The sequence below is a fragment of the Nematolebias whitei genome, chromosome 11, assembly GCF_014905685.2.
Source record: "Nematolebias whitei isolate Nwh7 chromosome 11, NemWhi1, whole genome shotgun sequence".
NCBI classification, from domain to species: Eukaryota; Metazoa; Chordata; class Actinopteri; order Cyprinodontiformes; family Rivulidae; genus Nematolebias; species Nematolebias whitei.
This window is the reverse complement of record NC_056508.1, coordinates 16,535,767-16,551,389: the sequence shown is the minus strand read 5'-3', so window position 1 is coordinate 16,551,389 and position 15,623 is coordinate 16,535,767. Positions and strand designations below refer to the sequence as shown.

General features: G+C 41.2%; 1 protein-coding gene across 2 annotated transcripts in view; it reads left to right on the top strand.

Annotated features, from left to right (window-relative positions):
- The window catches only part of tcea2 (transcription elongation factor A (SII), 2), a 52,492-nt gene that overhangs the window by 18,843 nt on the left and 18,026 nt on the right, over positions 1–15,623 (top strand). Inside the window, exons 5-6 of one of the 2 annotated variants that reach the window (XM_037683938.1) lie at positions 6,346–6,488; positions 8,254–8,310. In XM_037683938.1, coding sequence (XP_037539866.1) covers positions 6,346–6,488; positions 8,254–8,310 — 200 coding nt within the window. Of the gene's footprint in view, positions 1–6,342; positions 6,489–8,253; positions 8,311–15,623 lie in introns of both variants that reach the window. The other variant, XM_037683937.1, reaches the window with a different exon arrangement.

Here is a 15,623-nt window from a genome sequence, read left to right as displayed (position 1 = left end):
GGGACAGGTAGTTCGAAACGGGGACTGTCCCCGAAAATTGGGGACGTCTGGTCACCCTAGCCTAGTGGTTGTACACTTAATGCTCCTTAAACTTCTGCCTCAGGGGAGCGGGACAAAAAGTGTGTGTGCTGGGTGAGTGGGGTCCTTCATGATGCAGGTGGCCTTCTTCCTACATCTGGAGGTGTAGATGTTAGTGATGATGGGGAGGCTGACACCAACAGACTTCTGTGCAGCCTTCAGCACTCTCTGCACAGCTTTTCTTTCTGCAGCTGTGCAGACTCCATACCACATGTTGATGCTGGAACACAGGATGCTCTCCACTGCACACCTGTAGAAGGAGGTGAGGACTGAGCTTCCCAGTCCAGCTCGCCTCAGCCACCTGAGGAAATAGTTTCGGATGTGCTTTCTTGATCAGGCTGGTAGTGCTGTTTCCCCAGCTGAGGTTGTCATTCAGGTGCACAGCCAAGTACTTGTAGCTGGAGACCACTTCCACCACAGATCCTCCTGGTAGGTGTGCTTATTCTGTCTGAAGTCCACAACATCTCCTCCATCTTCTTCACATTGATGTGAAAGTTGGTTCTTCCTGCACCAGCTCTCCAGATGTTCCACTGCCTGTAGCTGGACTCATCATTGTTTTTGATGCATCCAACCACCGCCGTATCTTTTGCAAACTTTACAATATGACAGCCTGGATGGGTCAGTGCACAGTCATACGTTAGCAGAGTGAACAGGAGGGTCCTCAACACATAGCCCTGGGGGGGAGCCAGTGCTGACAGTTATGGTGGAGGAGGAGAAATCGTGTATCCTCACTGACTGTGGTCTGTTGGTTAAGAAGTCTAGGACCCAGTTGCATAGAGAGGGACTTAGTCCTAGTGTTATTAGTTTGTCCTTCAGGGTCTGGGGAATCATGGTGTTGAAGGAAGATGTGAAGTCCACAAAGAGCATATGGACATAGGAGTCCTTCTCCAGGTGGGTGAGAGCAGTGTGGACCACAGAGGAGATGACATCTTCTGTTGATCAATTCTTGCGGTATCCGTACTGATGAGGGTCCTCGATGATGTTGATGTTAGCTTTGATGTGGGTCATAACCAGTTTTTCGAAGCATTTAGTGACTATCGGGGTAAAGGCTACCGGCCGATAATCATTCAGTCCAGCCACTGTAGAGCTCTTGGGAACTGGGGTAATGGTGGCAATCTTGAGGCAGGTGGGAACTGTTGACAGGGTTAGGGAGGAGTTAAATATGTCAGCCAGCATCTTGCAAAACTGATTGGCACGGTATCCTGATGCATGCTCAATAATCCAGGTAGAAAAATCCAAAAAAGTTCAAAAGTTCTGATTGGCACGGTCTTTCAGCATCTTCCCTGGGATGTTGTCCGGGCCAGTTGCCTTGTGAGGATTAATCCTCCTGAAAGTACTCCTTACTTCTGCTGAGGTCACACTGAGGAACTCTTCTTCCTGTGATAAAGTTTGTCTGGTGCTGGGTGGTATGTTTTGGTCCTCACAGCATGCATAAAATCTGTTGAGAGGATCTGGCAATGATGGATCCTTAGGGCACTGCGCACTTCTGCCTTTATAATCTGTTATGCACTTAATGCCCTTCCACATGTTCTATGTGTCTTGTGAGGAGAAGTGTCCCTGGATCTTCTGTGCTGCTTTGGCCCTTTTAATAGCAGCACCCAGCTCTAACCTCGTCTTCCCCAGCTCCTGTGAATTGCCAGACCTGAAGGCAGTGTCCCTGGCTTCCAGCAGGGTGCGAACATCTGCATTCAGCCAGGGCTTTTGGTTTGGATAGCTCTTTACATTCCTGGCGATTTTGAATCGCTTCAAAAGGCCCATAAATCGATTTTAAAATGTGTTTAAGTTTTATTTTTTTCCGCTCCTACTCTTGAGCTTACTACATATTGCATTACGTGTCCACTCAGCCGCCGTTGATATTGGCCGTGTAGGCCACCGTACAGCAAACTAGTTAGCCAGCTCCCTCTATCTGAATGGAGTCTGCTAGCATGGAGGAGGGGGACAGTGCGATTCAACTTGCTCGTTCTGCGCGGAGTCCTTGTCGCATCCACTCCAAATATTGTCGCTACTCATCGGGGCTGCGCACTGAAAAACACCTCCTCTCCTCCTCCTCTCAGACCCTTGAAACAGAAACGATCATTTATTCAACAGAATAAATAAATTCCCTGTGGACAGTGCACGTTACGCACAGAAACGTCTCCAGACAGCTGTAGCGCGCGCACAACATCAGCAGGTGTCTGAACTGCTGCACATTTCAGACATGACAAATAAAAGCTTACTGTAAAAAAAAAAAAAAAAATACAAAGAGAGAAATGTTTGATGTGTTATTCACATTGTCACGTTTCAAAACAACGGCGCTAATTTGTCAAAATAACAGCGACCAAAATGTCAAAAAGACAGTCCAATTTACTTAATAAAAAATGGATGAATGGATGTATGGATGATGTTCTTAGTTTGACAACAGAAAATTGAAGCCTTCAGGTGCTTCAAACTGCCACAAGACTGGAGCAGGAGTGGAGAATTCAGCTCAGAACCTTGAAGTGAGGGGAGGAGGAGGGGGTTTAGGACACCTGACAGAATCGGTGCTGCTCTAATTCACTTGCTGTTCTTTTCCAAAATAGGGATTTAATCAAGTGTTTACAAATGTAGGTAAATGTTGATGTATAACAACCCATTAAAATACACCAGAATGCAGGAAATGTCATCACCAGTCAGTTAACAAATTAAGCCCCGAAGTGGACCATGGTCGGAAATAACCATGGCCCCAAAATCACATTCTCTCACTAAGGGCATAATTCATTTATTAAGAAGGAAGTAGTCAATTCGGGAATACCCTTTGCTAAAATGTCTTGATGACATCAAGACTTGGATGGCTGCGAACTTCTTGAGTTTTAATGATCAGAAGACAGAGGTCATTGTGTTTAACCCAAGCTCTACCACTGTCACTGATCCTGTAAACCTGCACTCCCTTCAGCCTCATCTAAAGCAGTCGGTTACCAATCTTGGGGTAGTGTTAGACTCGGACGTTAAGTTTAATACCATACCATACCATACCAATTTATTTATATAGCACTTAAAACAGCAACAAGGCCAACCAAAGTGCTGTACAAAAGAACCAAACATGCACAGCAGACAGTAAAACATAAAATAGAAATACAGATACAAATAGCAGCAGAAGCTAACTAAAATGGCCAACAGAGTAGAGAACAGACCGGACCAAAACAAATCACACCGTGTTAAAGGCAAGCGAATAGAAGTGGGTCTTCAAGCGAGACTTAAAGACTGAGAGTGTGGGAGCCTGCCGGACACTCAGTGGCAACTCATTCCACAATCGTGGACCTGCAACAGAGAAAGCCCTGTCACCTCTGAGCTTACGACGGGTTTCTGGGACTGAGAGAAGCATCTGGTCTGCTGACCTCAGAGAGCGCGGTGGGACATATGGCTGCAGAAGATCAGTGAGATAGGATGGGGTGGAACTGTTCAGTGATTTAAAAACATACATGAGAATTTTGAAATGGATCCGAAGGTGAATGGGTAGCCAGTGCAGGGAGGCCAAAACTGGCGTGATGTGCTCTCTATAGCCTGTACCAGTTAAAAATCGGGCTGCAGCATTTTGGACCAGTTGTAGACGAGCAATGGAGGACTGACTGATTCCAAACAGAAGTGAATTGCAGTAATCAAGCCTAGATGTTATGAAGGCGTGGATCACTGTCTCGAGGTTCTTTTTGGAGAGTATAGGCTTCAGCTTAGACAGCCGTCTCAGCTGAAAAAAACAGGATTTGACCATCATGTTTACGTGACTGTTGAGTTTTAAGGACGGGTCCATTATCACCCCCAGATTAGTCACCTTTTGTTTCTCTAGCGGGGCTAGAGAGAAAAGGTCAATGTCATGGTTCATGAGTGAGCCACTGGGATGGAACAGCATGACTTCAGACTTCTTCTCATTGAAGCTTAAGAAGTTTAAAGCCATCCAGTCCCGGATGTCAGCCAGGCAGTCAAGAAAAGGCTGAATAGAGCGTGTGCCTCTGTGCCTCAGGGGGAAGTAAATTTGGCAATCATCGGCATAGAAATGAAAGGGTATGTCGTGTTTGCGGAAGATAGCACCTAGTGGCAGCAGGTATAAAGAAAAGAGAAGGGGACCGAGGATGGACCCCTGCGGTACCCCCCACTGGAGTGCGGTCGATGCCGAACTAAAATCTTTGATATTGACACAGAAGGTTCTGTCAGAGAGGTAGGACCCAAACCATTTAAGGGCTGACCCTGTGATGCCCACCCACTGCTCCAGTCTAGAAATGAGGATATTGTGGTCGATGGTGTCAAAAGCAGATGTAAGGTCCAATAGGACCTTACATCTGCTTTTGACACCATCGACCTTACATCACCTTTAATAAACAGATCAACTCTGTTCTACTAAAAAGCTTTTTTCGTCTAAGGCAGATAGCAAAGCTTAAATACGTTCTGTCCAGATCCGACCTTGAAAAACTAGTCCATGCATTTATTACAACCCGGCTGGACTACTGTAACTCACTTTATGTTGGGGTTAGTCAGGCTTCACTCTCACGTCTCCAGCTCGTACAAAATGCTGCAGCTCTGCTACTAACAGGAACTCACAAGTTTGAGCACATTACTCCGGTTCTGTCCTCCCTTCACTGGCTTCCTGTACGTGTCAGAGTTAATTGTAAAATTCTCCTGCTGACATTCAAGTGCATTAACGGCCTCGCACCATCATACCTCTCTGACCTTCTTCATCCTTATGCTCCTCGGGCTTTGAGATCATCAGACCAGCTACTTTTGGCCGTACCAAAAACCAGCTGAAGCTCAGAGGAGGTCGAGCATTTTCAGTCGTGGGCCCTAAACTTTGGAACAATCTGCCCATCAACATTGGACAGGCCACCTCAGTCTCTACTTTTAAATCTCTCCTAAAAACTCATCTATACTCATTGACATTTAACACAGGGTGATTGGATTTAGATCTAGTTTTTCATTGATGCTGGTTCTGTTTATGCTTTTGTTATTATTCCTATTTAACACAAGGTCATCAGATCTGATTTAGTATTTCATTGTTTCTGACTGAGTTTATGCTTTTTGTTATTATTTCCTTGACTTTTGACACAACGTGATCTGATTTAGTATTTCATTGTTTCTAATTGTTTTCGGTTTTATATTTTTATTCCATGTGCTGTAAATATATCTTGCTACTTTTTATTTGATGATGTGATATTTTTGTTAAGCACTTTGGTAACAGTTTATGTTTTAAATGTGCTCTATAAATAAATATGACTTGTCTTGACTTGATGTCGACCAGATTGCATGATCTTGTCTAGTTACAAAAAACAAAGTGAAGTTTTTGAGCTGCATGCATTCATCTGGGACCGATGCAAGATAAAAGAATAAAAATAAATTCATTGAAAAATAATTATGTATTAGATTCTTGAACATGCATGATATCTTGCTCTACAAAATTGATTGGCAGCTGCTGCTTATGTCTCCATAACTCCTTTCATGCATGTGATGCTGATAAGACATTTTCATCAGTGATCAGTGTTTAAACAGTCTGCGTTCACCAATATTTTCACTGCTCAGAACTTCAGTGTGTTTATGTTGGGAGATGACTCCAATGACTCCTACTCTGAGCCATTAGCCTCTTACTCTAAACATTGAGAAGGCTGCTTATATGGTGGCAACCATCTTGGACTTTGACGTGGCAAGAAACTTTTCGAATGGAACCTTTCGTAGGCCTAGATGTAGTTGCATACCAAGATTAAACTTGAAGTTTGTACCTAAATTAGTTTTCAAGTTAACATGCTCCAGAGGGTAGGTAGGTATTTCCAAGTCCCCTCTCTTCGCTCTTTGACAGAGGGACCAATTCTGGAGATGCTTCACAGAGGTTAACATGACTCTACCTAAACTTTTTCAGATGTATTGCTGCCATCAGATTCAAAATATATTCTCTTTTCAACAAAAATTAACTATTAATATTGTTAAAAAATTGATAAGTTTGCCATCTTCCATTGTGAATTTAAAAAAAGGGTTTGATATTTACTAACCATTGTATTCTGTTTGTATTAACTATTTATACAACCCTTCACATTTTATTGGAATTGTGGTTGCACTTTTGGTTCAAGTTGGCGTCACACTATAATTGTTTTAGCCTCAGTTACAGTTGGGGCTCACCAAATAGCCTCTACTGTTGATTCCAGTTGGTGTCACTTGATAATTTATTTAGCATCACAATCAGCATTGAAATGTTCATTTGATTACACATTTTGTAACTGCAGTGTCTGTCAAGTTTCATTCATGTCTCCTATAATCTCACCTTTATTACAGCAGTAAGGCGTCTGGGGACCTCCCTACAACTCCAACCACTACTGCCGTCCCCCATCGAGTCACCTCTTTCCCTCCTCCCCCAGTCACCACGAACAGTGTTCGGAACAAAAGCCGGGAGCTGCTGGTGGCTGCTTTGCAGACTGGGGGTAAGAAAATCTGAAATGTCAGTTTAAACTATTTTCACACTTGGAATAATTTAAAATGACTAAGTTTAGATAAATTGTTGTAGAGTTTAAAAGACCAGTAGGATTTGGATACAGATTGTGATGCTTTGGACCCAATCTTACCTTGCAAGGCTCGCTTGCTGACTATGTGCCATACATGTGTCAAGACACATTGGTGGTTATGACCTCACAATGATGAGGATCTTTTTGTCCCCCTAATACTGTCTGTCCATCCGTCTGTGCATGTTTTGAACATGACTTGATAAAGTGAGGTACCAACTTCCATTTTGGTGTGTGGCTGGCTACATGTAGGCAAAACCAGGCTCCTTTTAAAAATTGGTTTGCATTGTCAAAATCCAAAGTAGCTGTCACCATATATGTAAGTCCTATAAGGGTCAGTCAGGTCATCTGGACGGTTTCTTTTTTGTGGAAAGATGTTTCACCCTCTATCCAGAGGACTTCATCAGTCTGAGGAGTCCCAAGTAAACTGTTTTCCCCACTAAGCAGTACACTCCTTTAGTGGACCAGCCAGTTTGACTGACCATTGGATTTTGTCCGCTACGCTAGTGGGTGTGCAACACACGTGACTCCATCCCGTCACCCCCTCTGTGTGTGTGTGTGTGTGTGTGGGGGGGGGGGGGGGGTTGTGTGCATGTGTGTGTTTATATGTATGCGTGTGTATTTATGTGTGTGTGAGAATGAATATTTATTAGGGGTGGGTGATATGGCTCAAATATAATATTGTGATACTTCAGAGCATTCTGATGATAACAATAAATTTTGTGATATAACAAAAAAGAAAAACAGAAATCATTTGGTATTCAGTGTCAAAGTATAAAAATGATCCTTCTGTTATTTAGATTGAAAAAGTCTGCAAAAAATCTAGATCAACAAGATCTACCACAAAAACTAAAATGCAAAATAACTGAATAAAATGAAGCTTAAGATCTGTTGATCATAAATGTAACGTACAACAAAATATATGTTGCCTTTAAATGGGCTATAACTTCCAAAACTTGAAACAAGGTGTCTTCGTCTGACCCTGAAGCTTGTGGTGTTTCAGCTTCCTCTGTTCCTGCAGGAATGATTCATTTCTCTGATGCTCTGTCTCTGATCACCTGGGCATCAGTTGTTGTATGCTCATTCTCTCCCATCTTACTTGCTGAAGATTGTAACCTCTTGAAAATGGTCACATGTGTCATGTTGGCCTCTCTCACCATTCTTCTTGGTGGATTCACCCATGTCTGTATTCCTTTCATTTTTTGATGATGGACTAACCAGAACTCCTGGGGATATTGGAAATCTTGGAAATCTTTTTGTACTTTTCAATAACCTGATAATTATGAGTTGAATTAGGACAATTACTTTTAAAGGGGACAGATATTTATACAATCATTTATTTTACATAACATATTTTTATTTAATTGACATTACTTAGAAGAAATTTGATTTGATTATATTGACCATGACTGATATATGACAGCAGTAAATGCATCAAACATTCAAGGGGGTGAATACTTTTTATTGGCACTGTGCATGCAGGAGTAAATCTGTAATATCTACTAATGTTTGCATTATTTTTTTTTTAATCCTTGACCAAGGTACAGTTTTTCTGTGGAGCTCTTGTGTTCTTAAGTCTTCCTTTATATCAAACCTTGTTCACCATTTAGTAATGTATTCTGCTTTATGAAATGTTAAACTGTATGCACTTTGATTTGACCTCAAATGAAAAAAGAGTTTGTTTTAGATGACTACAGGGCCATTGGCGTGGACTGTGAGCAGCTTGCAGTACAAATTGAAGATCATATCCTTTTGAATGAGCATATCTGAGTGAATTGTTTTTGCTATTGTTCTTTTTAAAGGTCCATGGAGAAATCCAAGTCTGTTATCTAGCTAAACTTGAGGTAAACTCAAGTCTACTAAATAGAAGTTTTACATTTAGCTATAACTTTGAAATGTATTAGTTCCTAAATATAGAAATATTGTAACTGGGCAAGGCAGCACGGTGGCGCAACTGGTAGAGCTGCTGCCTCTCAGCGTGCAGGTCCCTGGTTCAAACCCCGGTCCAGGGGCCTTTCTGGGTGGAGTTTGCATGTTCTCTCCGTGCATGCGTGGGTTTTCTCCGGGTGCTCCGGTTTCCTCCCACAGACCAAAAAACATGCATGTTAGGCTGATTGGTAACTCTAAATTGTCCCTAGGTGTGAATGAGAGAGTGAATGGTTGTTTGTCTCGTTTGTCTCTGTGGCCCTGTGATGGACTTGCGACCTGTCCAGGGTGTACCCCGCCCCTCCCACAGTGATTGCTGGACATGGGCACCAGCGACCCCCGTGACCCAAAATGGAATAAGCAGGTAAAGATAATGGATGGATGGATGGATGTAACTGGGCATAAAAAATATGAATCAGCCTAGTTGAGAATTCAAACTTAATGCATTAAAATTAAAGACTGTGATAAAATTTGCATATTTTTTGTAATATTTCAAACGCCAAGAAAATGTCTTTTTGTAGCACGAAAGTTCATGCTCGGTAATCCAGGTAAAAGTCCAACAATGTTCAGTCAGGTCATCTGAACAGTTTCTTTTTTTGCCGAGACATTTTGTCCTTCATCCTAAGGACTTGTTCGATTTGAGGAGCCACCAAACAAATCTGATTCCCACAAATGGCATACTCAATAGTGAAAAGAACAGCTGTCTTTCTGTAGCTTTTTGTGTAAAAAAAAAAAAAATGTTGTTTTGAACATGTGCACTGAAGTCATGTTGCACACCTGAGTTGATGTGGACAGCTTCAGGTGAATTTCAGTGTGACTGTATTTTTGTTTGCCTTCTCATGTGAGGAAAGTTCTTGCTTCTTTTTTTTTCCCAGAGAACATTATCACAACAGAGTCCTTAAAACACTAATAACACTGACAACCACTTTTTGTCCCTCGTGACAGAGCGAATAGATAGAATTGGAAAGACCATTTGTCTATCTACCCCTGTTGTGAGCATAACAACTTGAAAAATTAGGGAATATACCAACTTCCATTTTGGCATGTAGCTGCAACTAGGTAAACAAAAAAGTCACTATCGAAAGGGGTTTCCATAACAAAATCCAAGATGGACACCTAAATATATTTACACCGGCCATCCCAAATCAAGTCATTTCAGTTTATTTATATAGCGCCAAGTCACAACAAGTCATCTCCGGGCACTAGGGGTGTAACGGTACGCTAAAATCACATTTTGGTTCAGTTAATTTTCTGTACAAAAAAAGGCCAAAATGAAGACATGTTTATTTTGAAAATATGCCAAGTAAGCGAGTTCAGTTATTATAGACTTCTTAGCTGGAGGTGATCTGGTGGATGAAGAAGACTCATCTGCCATCATCCTCAGACTGCAAACAACACAGAGATAAAAAAAAAAAAATGCGTTAATAAGATTATAATTTTAAATGAAAAAAGTTAATTAGATCATAATAATACAATAACAATACCTCTTCTTGCACGGACATCATAGGAGGTGGTTGAATATCCTCTCTCGCTCATCATTGATGTTCCAGGGCTTTAAATCTAGGGACGGGCTTGTTGATAAGATCAGTTTTAGCTTTTTCATAAAGTGCTGCTACAACTTTTTGGCTGAAGTGTTGACGTGATGGGATGTCGTAGGCAGGGGGGCTCAAGAACTTTAATCATATACTTAAAGCCGATGCATAAACAACAGAATACGTAGATCCATCCATCCAAACATTTTCTTTCACTTACTCCAAAGTCGGGTCGCGGGGGCAGCAGCTTGGGCAGGGAGGCCCAGACATCTCTTTCCACAGCCACCTCTTCCAGCTCTTCTGGGAGAACTCCAAGGCGTTCCCAGGCCAACCGAGAAACATAGTCTCTCCAGCGTGTCCTGGGTCTTCCCCGGGGTCTCCTCCCAGTTGGACATGCCCGAAGCACCTCTCTAGGGAGGCGCCCAGGGGGCATCCTTACCAGATGCCCCAACCACCTCAACTGCCTCCTCTCGACATGGAGGAGTAGCGGTTCTACTCCGAGTCTCTCCTGAACAACTGAACTTCTCACCCTATCTCTAAGGGAGAGTCCAACTACCCTGTTGAGAAAACTCATGTCAACCGCCTGTATCCACGATCTCATTCTCTCGGTCACTACCCAGAGCTCGTGACCGTAGGTGAGGGTAGGAACATAGACCGACCGGTAAATAGAGAGCTTTGCTTTACAGCTCAGCTCTCTCTTCACCACAACGGGCCGGTACAGAGTCCGCAATACTTCAGATGCTGCACCAATCCATCTGTCAATCTCATGCTCCATTCTTCCCTCACTCGTGAACAAAACCCAGAGATACTTGAACTCCTCTACTTGAGGCAGAACCTCACCCTCGATTTGGAGAGAGCAATCCACCCTTTTCTGGTTACCTTTAAAATCTCCTACAGCTTGTGTTATTTCTTTGGACTGATCTGAATTACCTGATAAAGGTTGTTTAAATACTGCTGTTATCGGTCTTTGCACCAAGCTACGTTCACATTCGGATGATGTCGTTTCAAGTGCGTTAACAAGTTAGACGTGTCGCCTGCGGCAGATCCAATCTCCGTGAAACAACGTCGACACAGCTTTGGATTTGTTCACGTCTTTTAACAAGAAAGCCATAATGTTCCCAAACAGGAGACCGCAATGCGATGGCTTGTTCGTTGCCTGCTAAGCTGCTAATGCTACGCGTGCTGCAAGATAATAGTGCCGTGCTGAAACACGCTTAGGAAATTTAGTTCTGCGGCACATAATCTCTTGTTAATAAAATTTAATGAGTGAAAAAATAACAAACGGTATGCACGTGGTCCGAACCGAACACTGAACAGAAACATTTATATATGAAAATAATAATTGAACACTATTTATCTGAGGAGCAGACTGCTTTGAGTTTAACTCCATCACAGAACTCTCATCTTGAGCAAGCATGAAGGAGACAGTGGAAAGGAAAAACTCCCTCATGAGGAAGAAACCTTTAGCAGAACCAGGCTCAGGACAAGTAGCTGTAGATGAACAGATGCTGAGATATATTCATCAATTAAAACGGATTCTTCATTTTTCTGGACTGAATATAAACGTGCATTGAATTTAATGAAATGTGGACATGAGACGTTTATTATCTTTGACTCACCAAGCGAGTGGGTCATTTATTAACAGAATCAAGTTTAACACATCACACATTTACATCAATTTGGCAGAATATGAAAACAACAACACAATTAATCAGCTTTACAACCAGGAAAACCATACGGCCATGATTTTCCGTTGCTTCACCACAGACATTAATGAAAACATCTGGATTAATTTTCTAGCAGAAAGGAGAGTTTAAAGATGGAAAATTGAGATTTATCTTACAGAGAGATGTGTGAGGGAATTTGTCTGTTTTAACCAGAACGTGCACGCTCCTTCGGAAATCAGCTTGTCCCAACAGTACACTTTTGGTGAAGGTCGACTTTTACCTTTTCTGAAGATAGATCAGTTCCGGCGTGGAGTCTCACTTCCAACCACTGTTCAGCGTCTCAGTGAGAACAGCTAAATACCTCGAGAGTCGTGCGAGGTTATCCAAACAGAAGTTATAATTCCCAAAATCGTCTCTGGTTCAGCTTGATTGGTTTAACAGCATCCTGAATGCCCGCGTTCTGCATTCAGGAACTCCCAAACTCTCTGCATTCTGGATTCCAAAACTCCTGAACTCTACTGTTGAACTGGGAAGTGCCACATTTAAATGGGCTCTACTTCCGGTTCATTTTAGAGCTTTTGATTGGTCGATGGACCAGCACAGAGGTGTGGATTGTGATGTAAGGTGTTATGGAAAGTCAAGGATAGAGATTAAGATTGTTTAAGAACAGACAGAAAGATTGTTGGAGAAAACCAGTCTTAGTGGCGTCTCTACTCAGGTATCTTGCTGTAAAAGTTAAACATGACATTTCTTTTCAGTAAACTTTTTAGTTGACCGAAACCTGAACTCTAACACACTTACAAATTTGCTCCCTTCAAAGCAGACGATCAAAAATTGAATCATTACTCTGTAACGTACTCTAACTTGATTTCACTTTGAATTGAGGACTAAAAATCATTACTACTGTTTAAGTAAATAAAAATGAGTAGTTCACTTCAACATGTAAACATTGTTTGGACTACCACAATTTGATTATCAAACATTTGTAAAATAGTAATGATCATAGAGAATTGTCTTTTCCACTTGATTAATTCAAGAAAGAAAGTCTCAGGATGGGTCAAACTGTATTTCTGGATTCAAATCAATGAAATGACAGTTTCTGTCCATCTGGTCAGTTTTGACATCAGGCCTAGTCCACTACATAGCCATCTGCTTTGACTGACTGGGAGTGAGAGGAACAGATACACAATGGCAGGTCAAGAATCACATGTTGAGATAGAAATGGTATCAAATGAAAACTATTCAATTGTAATTTAAAAAAAAGGTTCAATTTAAAAACAACTGGACTTTATTTGTAACAGAAGATGTTTCGCTCCTCATTTGAGTAGATTTCTCAATTCAAAGAGTAGTGAGCATGGGGTTCAGGTTAAAAGAGAAAAAAACGTCTTAAAAGAGGAGGAGGCCTCAGATTTCAACTTTCAAAAATATATAATGCAGCTTTAAGACTGATTCCCAGCCAGTTTTCACGCCTGGTGAGAACAGAGGGGCCTCATCTGTGAATTAGATTAACAAAGACCTTAAGAAACCCCTACTGTTAAGGTGTGAGGTGTGATTTGTCAATCTACATATGTATGTGTATCTTATCTCAGCTTTATAACCTGAACTCCACACTCGCTGCTCTTTGAATTGAGGAGCGGAACGTCTTCTGTTACAAATAAAGTCCAGTTGTTTTGTATTGAACGTTTTTTGAAATTATCATGTCGGGGATGACTGAGAATCTTCACCAGCATATTTCAATTGTAACAAATAATTTAAGGCAATGAGGTCAGTTTGTCCTCTAGTAGTCTAAGCCTATAGCAGCATAACAAGCCAACCCTAACTAAAGGATTTATCAAAAAGGAAAGTCTTAAGACCAGTCTTAAAACTGGACAACGTGTCAGCCTCATGGACAGAAACTGGAAGTTGGTTCTGTAAGAGAGGAGCCTGATAACTGAAAGATCTTCCTCCTGTTCTGCTTTTAGAAACTCTAGGAACCACAAGTAAACCTGCAGCCTGAGAGAGAAGTGCTCTGTTAGGAAAATATGGAACAATAAGATCTCTAATATATGATATAGGTTGATGAGAGCTTTGTAGGTTAGAAGTAAGATTTTGAATTATATTCTGGATTTGACAGGGAAACAATGGAGAGAAGCTAAAACTGGAGAGATATATGATCTCTCCTTCTAACTCCAGTTAAGACTCTGGCAGCAGCATTTTGGATCATCTGAAGACGTTTTAAAGAAGCATTTGGACACCCAGATAATAAACCATTGCAATAGTCCAGTCTAGACGTGACAAATGCATAAACCAGTTTTTCTGTATTATTTTTAGATAAGATGTTTCTAGTTTTAGTGATATTACGCAGATGGAAGAAGGAGGTTCTAGTAACGTTTTTAATGTGGGGGATAAAAGACATGTCCTGATCAAAAATAACACCAAAGCTCTAAGAGCACAGAATGTCATGAATTCAGCTCTCTGCCTCCACTTCTCTCTGCCAGCGTTCTTGGCCACGCCCACTTCTCCACTGCCGAGCAGAGATATGAGGAGGGAGCTTCTCTGCAGCCGTGGGCTGCACACAGACCTGTGCACATGTGTAGCAGTTGCTAAATAATTTAATAATTTATTTTAAATAAAAATTCCATGCCAATCATGCAGCTCATCCATCAATCAGCCAAATGTGTCTTGTCCAATCTTACTTTGAAAAACCGCGATAGAGCTAGTCCGCGCAAAACGAACCGCGAAGTAGCGAGGGACTACTGTAGAGGGATGTGGGGCTGGATATATATTGTAAATTATCAGTTATGAGTTAAGCTAATAAGATATGCATTTATTATGCAAATAACCTCGTTGTGTGTGGGTACCACCTCTTTTTTTAGAGGAAAAATCAGTCTCTAACCCCAAATTCAATGTAAACTGAAACGTGATTTCTTTTCTTGTGTTCAAAGGGCATCAAATCAGTTAATACACACAGATATGCCAAAATAATCACAAATTTAGTTGATTTTATGTATTTTATTACAAAAATAATAATCTGTGATATATGTGATGAAAATTATGCATAACAAACAAATGAATAACAAATGCCTTTGTGGTCTACTTGATTATTCAAAGCAGTTGAACTTAAAAAGGCATATTTTTGGACTGGTTCTGTTTGTGGAGTAGGTAAAATTGTGTCTAAAGTGAGCTGTAGTTTGTCTGATAAGATTATTGTGATGTATGATCACTAGAAAATGCATTGAAGAGTCTCTCTCACCAGAACGAGATGTTAGAATGTTCCACAGCTGCTTAAAATGATACCAGCCAGGCCTAAGATGCTCCGGTGACTGAAAGGCTAATTTTTCCTCAAAAGTCACCTATCATCGGTTGGAGGGACGAAAACTTAACTGTATGTGTGTTTCAGATTGACTTTAGTCCACCTCTCGGAAGAGGGATGGTCCTAACTCCTGTCATGTTTTATAAAATCTAAAGTCCGTTTTCTCTGTCTGCCTTTTAAAGTTACTCTTTCAAAACAGACAAATAAGACCAATAATTATCCTAAAGAGAGATTACTTAAAACACACATTTTCATAAATACACATTCAGGTCTAAAAATAAAACAAAATTACATTTTGGAGTTAGTAGCAGGCAATGTTTCTCCAAAAGGTGTCACTGTCCATCACCTGAAAAGTAATTGTCATTAAACAAATGGTTCTTTAAAATGTTATCTTCATGGGAACCCATCCTGGGAGTAATACTCCTTTTTGATAAAGGTAAAGTCTCAGCAGATGTTTCAACTTCGAGGTCAGTTGAACCAAAACTCATTAAACGATTTGTCCATTTCATGGGAAATGAGTTCATATTGACAGTGAAGTTAACACAGTGACAGTTTTTTTTATTACACTTTCATTAGTGTCAACTAAGAAGTTTGTGAACTGAGTTGAACACCTGTAAGGCAAAGTTTGTTTGTTCCCAAG